The sequence below is a fragment of the Pavona decussata genome, unplaced genomic scaffold, assembly GCF_977016875.1.
Source record: "Pavona decussata unplaced genomic scaffold, jaPavDecu1.1 SCAFFOLD_27, whole genome shotgun sequence".
Classification (NCBI taxonomy): domain Eukaryota; kingdom Metazoa; phylum Cnidaria; class Anthozoa; order Scleractinia; family Agariciidae; genus Pavona; species Pavona decussata.
The window spans coordinates 2,515,001-2,522,223 of record NW_028145450.1 but is presented as its reverse complement, the minus strand read 5'-3'; the positions used below and the strand labels follow the sequence as shown (position 1 = coordinate 2,522,223).

General features: G+C 41.9%; 1 protein-coding gene across 1 annotated transcript; it reads right to left on the bottom strand.

The window, feature by feature from the left end:
- Positions 1–3,878: 3,878 nt before the first annotated feature.
- On the bottom strand, positions 3,879–5,878 carry LOC146485319 (uncharacterized). The gene has a single exon (XM_085103689.1). The coding sequence runs from the start codon at positions 5,869–5,871 to the stop codon at positions 4,834–4,836; it is 1,038 nt and encodes a 345-aa protein (XP_084959815.1). The 5' UTR covers positions 5,872–5,878; the 3' UTR covers positions 3,879–4,833.
- Positions 5,879–7,223: the final 1,345 nt, after the last annotated feature.

Genomic DNA, 7,223 nt, shown 5'->3' with positions numbered 1-7,223 from the left:
ACTTGATGGTAGATCACCCTAATTTTACATTTTACTTCGAAATATATTAAATTTGCATACCTCCAAACGAAAAAACAAACTTGCAAAACCCCCCAACACAACACTGGGAACAATAGTTAGCACTAAACAGGAATTTTGAACAAAAGACGGTAACCAGAGAAACTGTTGAGTTACCGTTGAATGAATCGAAGCGAGATATAAAAGGAAAAAACAAAAACAAAAGCAAAAAGAAAGACAAAAAAGACAAAAAATAAAATAAAAACAGATAAGCGAAGATTTCGATTTTGACTCCAAGTTTTTGACTCCAAGTTTCCCAATCGCTCTCCAAAAAAAGATTCGATTTCGTTTCCATAGAATTAATAAAGAAAAAAAATGAAATGGCTTATAATAAGAATGTTAACATTAAACGGGAAAAATATCGTATCACAATTAGTTATTATAATAATTCATTTATAGAAGTTAGCGAGGGCATAAAACCCCATCAATGAACAGTTTGTCTGGTTCTGCACGGATAAAATAAGGCCGCTTACTAGCTTTTCTCGCCTCAGATTTCACGAATTCGCGGGGGAGATCGTCAGGTATGCCATACTCGGTGCCCTTCAAAGATTTTGCATTAGAGAATACAAACTCTCTGTCTCCGTACCGAAGGAAACGGGCTATAATCGGTCTTGGACGGCTGTCTTCTTTAGGATTCCCATTTCGATGAAGTCTCTGAAATTCGATTTCTGCGAATTCCTCCATAAAGGTCTTCAAGATGGTGTACGTATCTTCTTGATCCCATAAAGCTTCGTACAATTCGACTGCAAATTCGTCAACAGAACAGTCAAGAGAAGAGTTTGAGCTCACTGATGATGTTTCCCGGACTCTTTTCTCGGCGTGGGATTTTGAATCTCTGTCAGGCAAACTAGAGTCGCTTCTGCGAACTTTTATTTTGCCGCTCATATCATGATTTAGCCATGTAAGTAAGGAAGAAAACGAACAAATTGGAGAGCGACCAGAAACACGACTATTCGCTCCGCATACTTCGACTCAGTCTAAAAACATTTCCTAGGTACCAAGATTGCGTTAAGTCTAACCAATGAGGTGTTAGGGTGGTTCCGACTAGGTTTATAGTCGAGATTCCTTGTGGCGTCCTTCCTTCCCTTGCCATCAGAGTGTTCATATCGAGAGACAAGTTGTTGTTGTTGTTGTTGTTGTTTTTGTTTTTGCCCCCTCCCCTTTCGCCAGCCAATGGGTTAAAACTGGTTCTTTGTCTACTAGTCAATATAGTGGCGTTGTTTTTTGACCCACCACAGAGCTCACGTTTGACATTAAGTTGGTCTAACAGGCAAACGTCGCGATATAAATAATATTATGGGACGCGATGGTGAGGGCAACTATTCGCTAGCTATTTAACATTTGGATGCACGACAAACATCTAATGTTGGTCTAATCTGAAATCGTAACGATTTGGTGTGTGTGTGTGTGTGTGTGTGTGTGTGTGTGTGTGTGGCGGGGGGGGGGGGGGGGGGGGGAATTGAGATCGTGCTAGTCTCATGTAAACGCTTCATACTTTCTCGCCATGCCGCACTCATGGGTAATACGACAGATGTAAGTGAAAAAACGAAAAAACGGGATTACCTTTTTTTAAAAAAGAAAATGAAATTCCGTTTCTCCTTAAAATTTTCCACTTCGAAGACCCATTCTTTTTTGCTGTTGTTATCGTTGTTGCTGTTGTTTGGTTTGTAAATGGTAAACAACCTGTTTTAACCGGTCTGAGACGTACCGTCCCATGTGAGGTCATACCTGTCTCATTTAATCAGGGCCTTTGTGCTTTGTCAAGCAGATTGTAACGATATTGGGAACAGTCATCAGCTATGGTGGATGTTGTCCCAGTTTATTGAATTAGTACCATTTGATAGATAAAGGATTTGCAAAAATACTGGGACATTCCGAGAAATGGAATCCATGGCCAGAATGAAACCGGGAAAATGACAAATTTAACAGATTAAGCTGAATAATTATGCTCTTATCACTTCTATTCGGAGTACAAATGTTAGCTGTAATCACAACAAGTTCCCCGTGAGGGGTGGTGATAGTTGACGTTCCAGGGTTTCGGAGCTCTTGCCCATTTTTCTGAAGATTTGTTGGCCCTTTTAATTTCAACAAGGTTAGATGGAGTTAGACATGACCATGGCAACATTGTGCTTGAATGCGCTAATGTTGTCATAGATACTGGCAAGGTCACATTAAGAAGCTGACCAGGCTTGCAAAATGTAGAGACTAAGGGCCTCTTCATATGAGCCCGGTAACCGGGCTGGCCCGGTAGGCGGGACGAATTTTGTCTTCTGTTCATATGGGAAATTTAATCCCGGTTACCGAGATGAAAAATGTCCAAAAACCCGGGCAACCTAAAGATCCTGGGAACGAGTTTGCGCGCGAAAATCAAAACATTAAACAAAGATGGCGCCACGTACAGTAATAACGTTTGCGCCCGTCGTAGCGTTGTCTGCTATCGTTGCTGTATTGCTACAGCTGAATGGCATTCTTCTGCTGTGGAAAATACAGCAGACAAGGCTCAATGTTGCAATCCAGGCCGCTTTGTTGCGAAAGCAAAGATATTTTATCCAAAATTTGAAGCGAAGGAAGCAGAGATATTTAAACCGAAGAAAGCGAAGCTGTTGGCACAAACCTGGTCGAACGGACTTGTGGTGGAAAAACATCTGGACAGGAGTAGCACCTGAAGAATGTTGGAAAGAAAACTTCCGGATGTCGAGGGCATGCTTTTTGAACCTAGTATCTGAACTGAGGCCTTACATTTCACCAAACCCAAAGTCACCTAAGCACAGGGCACTGAGTGCAGAAAAAAAGGTAGCAGTTACATTGTACTTTTTAAAAGACACAGCTAATAGTTTTGGAATTGCAGTCAACACTGCATCAGCTGCTGTAAGTGAGGTTTGTCAGGCTATTTCAAACTATCTTGGCCCAAAATATCTCCATCTCCCAAAAGATGAAGAAAGCATGAGGGTGAAAGTAGCAGAATTTGAAGCAACATTTGGTATGACACAAGCTTTTGGTTGCATTGATGGTACGCATATTCCAATTGAATGCCCTTCAGAGAACTCACAAGATTTTTTCTGCTACAAACAATTCTTTTCACTAAGTGTACAGGCTGTGTGCGACTACAAAGGTTCATTTATGGATGTTGAATGCAGGTGGCCAGGAAGTGCGCATGATGCAAAAGTTTTTGCCAATTCTTCCATCCATGCCAAATTGAGAAGCAATAAGTTGCCAAGTACATTTCAAACTCCAGTCCCGGGAAGTGTCAAAATACCTAATTACCTCATTGGTGATCCAGCATATCCATTGCTCCCTTTCTGCATGAAAGAGTATGATGCATGCACCAGCAATGAACAAGTCATTTTCAACAACACGTTACGTTCTGCCAGAAACCAGATCGAATGTGCTTTTGGGCGACTTAAGGCAAGATGGTCCATACTCACTACAAAAATGGACTTCAAACTTGAGGCTCTTCCAACAATTATTTATGCATGTTTTGTGTTACACAATTATTGTGAGAAGTATACTGTGAACATTGACCAGGATTTGGTCAGGGCTCAAATTGAACTGATGAAGGACAACGAAGCTCAGTTTAAAAACAACCCTGATCCAATTTACTCTTGTGATGTGGGAGAAGGAATTGTTGTCAGGAAAACCCTCACGGAGTTAGTATTGCAGAGCCTTTGACTTAGACTTCAAACTTGAACTTATTTGTTCACTTGCTACAATAAATTTGAAATAAACTAGGGTGCGTTTTCCTTGGGAGAATTCAAAAACGGATTTGTGATCTCAGATCATTCTGATCATAGTGCATCAAAGGAACCAACGAATCCACTCTGGACAAGGATTCGTCGGTTCCTTTGATGCACCATGATGCAAATGATCTGAGATCACAAATCCGTTTTTGGATTCTCCCAAAAAACACACCCCTAGTTCAGCAACATTACTAAAAGATCCTTACAACTCCAACTTAAGCTTATGCACAGCTACACCCAATCCCAGGGAGAAATGGCAGGAGGGAACATTCTTCCTTTTCTTTTTAGGGGGTGGATATGGCTACACATAGGCTACAACAACATATTATTAAACATATTCAGAACAAAGGTTAATAATGTGTAAGCAGATATTGACAAGGCTGACACTGTCTTGACCTAACAGTATTCATATTGCAGTACAGACACAATAGGTGCCACCTTTCTAGTTAAATTGTTGATATTAAGATTAAATGTTAACTAATTTCCACATACAATAAGGGAACTGGTCATAATAAGTTTGTTCGAAGAGGACCCACCTATCTGGGGTAGGGTGGTTATCAAAGACACCACCTATCTCGTGAACATTACTAACAAAATTTTATTGGCTTCAAAATTTGAGTTGACACAAATATTCAGCTAGCAAGAGTCAGCATTGCTAGATAAATACGAAGAGTGTGGTTTGAATCTCACTGGCATTTTTTACTGCTGGATAGAGGGGAGGCTATGCAATAAAGACACCATTTTTTGAGGTTGAGGAAGGGTGGTGCAGGCAGAGGCCACCATCTCTTTTGTGGTTTGGTAGGTCCTGTTCGAATACAGTAGTTTTGACCACTTCCCTAATTACAAAACAAATATCAACTAATTGGCAAGATTTGTCTCTGAATTTTTACAATTACCTAAACAAAAAATATGAACAACAGGGGATTCCCCGAACATCAAGTATTGAAATATGTAGTTCAAATTCTTTGTCCAGCTGAGAGTTCAAAAGTTGGTGTTATTTCCATTTGGTACATGTAGGTTGAAGTTAACTTTGCGGCATTTATTGCTGATAATAAAAGTTTCCACTGCTACTGGGATCTTGCTGGCTTTGTGGCATATAGAACTGTGTATACACACCCTCAGCTTCTGGAGGTCTCACTTGTATTGGGTTTTGATAGAATAAATTATTATTCACAGGTGCCCGTGCTGCAGGTTGCTGCAATGCTTGTGAGAGCATCTCAATTGATCGACAAACCCCTGCACCCAGATCGGTCATAGTTTTACTAACACTTTCAATACTTCGGGAAAAACTTGCTGTGGATTCCCGCATGGCCTCAGCTAGGTCCTTCCGAAATAGGGCATCTTCTTTAGCTTCTTTAATAAGTAACTCATCCCTCTGGGCTGCAGACAGAGTTTTTTGCAAATGCTTCCGTTTATTGTCAATAAGTTTGGGCACACAGCTACCTTTCCGTTTCTTGGTTTGAGCCACACCGTCAATTTCATTACTACTATCATCTCTACAGCCTAGCTCACTTGAACTTGCAGACGAACCTGCAGTTTCCGAATCCAAACTAACTTCATCATCTTCTGGGTGACTTCGAGCAGCTTCATTGTCTTCCACAAAATCATCTCCTCCCACACCATAAGAAAGGGGCTCTGTGCCAGCAGAACCACCCCACAGTGTTATCAGTTTATCGTAGAATTCGTAAACAATTTTCCCACTTCCACTCCTGCTACCAGAAACTACAGCTTTAGAGAAACTTTGTCTGATTTCTTTCACTTTTTCCATCACTCTCTTCTGACCTTTTGTTATCAAATCCTTTGACTCTTTTACACGATTCTTGGCTTTGGTTTTCTCTTCCTCGTTAAGCCTGTCGAAATTTTCCGGCAAAGGTATACCTGTCACAGGACCAAACAGAGCTACATCATCCTCATAAAGTTTTGCCATCTCCACTCGCAGCTCTTGGTACTGGATTTGCTTGTCGGCGTCGAAGTCAAGGCTTCTGTATTCCATTTTTGATTTGTATTGCAGCAAACAGTCGATCAACTGGCTTATCATTTCGGTATCCCAGCGAAATCGCTTTGAATTCGAACTCATTTGTACTTCACACGGTCCTTCACACGACGACGCCATGTTGAACACGTGAGATCGCGGGAACCGCGTTCCGACTTGTCAGCGACCTTCCAAGCCATGCGCAGTTAAAAATGTTTCGTCACAGACGTCCCGGTATCCGGGCTGGAGTGTTCATATGGGAAAAATTTCCAGCCCGGTTACCGAGATCACCGAGATCTCGGTAACCGGGCCAGCCCGCCTTCTCATATGAACACATCGAAATTTTTGTAAAGAAAAGAGTGGAGAGGCGAGATCTCGGAAACCGAGCCAGCCCGGTCGACCGGGCTCATATGAAGAGGCCCTAAGACGATGAGCTTCCAACAAAAAAGGCCAACGGGAAGACATTAACTTCAAAACAATAGGTCCGACCCTTGGTCCAACAGATTTGTCTTGCGTGATATATATCTCTTGTATATATAGTTTTGGGGAACCTAGAGCCTGTATATGACATGATATGAACCATCCTCGGAGACCCAGGGGCAGATAGTTGGGTCAAAAGGAAGTCGAAGCGGCAAAGTTTACAAGAACGAAAGAGCGAGCTCTCAACCGACCAGTTCCGAAACCCATTAAAATCCTTGTCTGTGATTGGGCACAAAAATATTTTTGTGCCCAATCAGAGTCCAGCATTTTTCGTGTTACTTTCGTGACCTCTTATTCGAAGGTGTTTACCTGCAAACTGTTGATCGCCTGTTCGCCATTACTTGTCCGCCTTGTGCAGGAGAGTCTCCCTCGATCGAGAATTACCACTGAAAAGAGACCCATTAAACCGAAGACATCTCGAAATTTAGCATGTTTGTAATCAATCTGAAAAAACATCAACCGAGGAAATCAGGCTGTGGACTTTTCGAAGGTAAATTCGTAAACTCCCGCGTACGATAACTTTCGACAGTTTCGGTCCATGCAACTAGGCCATTTTCGTTCGTGTAGTCTCTCTTGTGTCAGCAGAAATACTGGTTCACTCCAGCTTAATCGGACGTGGGAATTTCTCTTGCACGGGCTGGACAAGTATGCCGAACGGGCGGGCGGCCGGCTGCAAACAGCCACGCACACATGTTTCGCGCGGGTGAGTAATCCTCGCTATTTCTTATCGCTACAGTCTGAGCCTAGTTTCGAAAGTGACCTTCCCGAAGCTTTAGATAGAAGTCTCTAGTTATTTCCCGCGGAGAAAAGTTTGAAAGCAGAGCAGAGATTAGTGATAAAGAAAGTTGTTCACGGAAGAGATGTTTTCGCTCAGTTACCGACGGGATTTGTTACAAAAAAATATAATTGTTTTGTATAGTCTGGCTTGCCGCGATTAGCTCTTCGCTATTTGCAAGCCAGCCTAGTTATAACTTAAT

Coding starts and splice junctions, on each gene's coding strand:
- LOC146485319 (XM_085103689.1), bottom strand. CDS start 5,871: ATGAGTTCGAATTCAAAGCGATTTCGCTGGGATACCGAAATGATAAGC.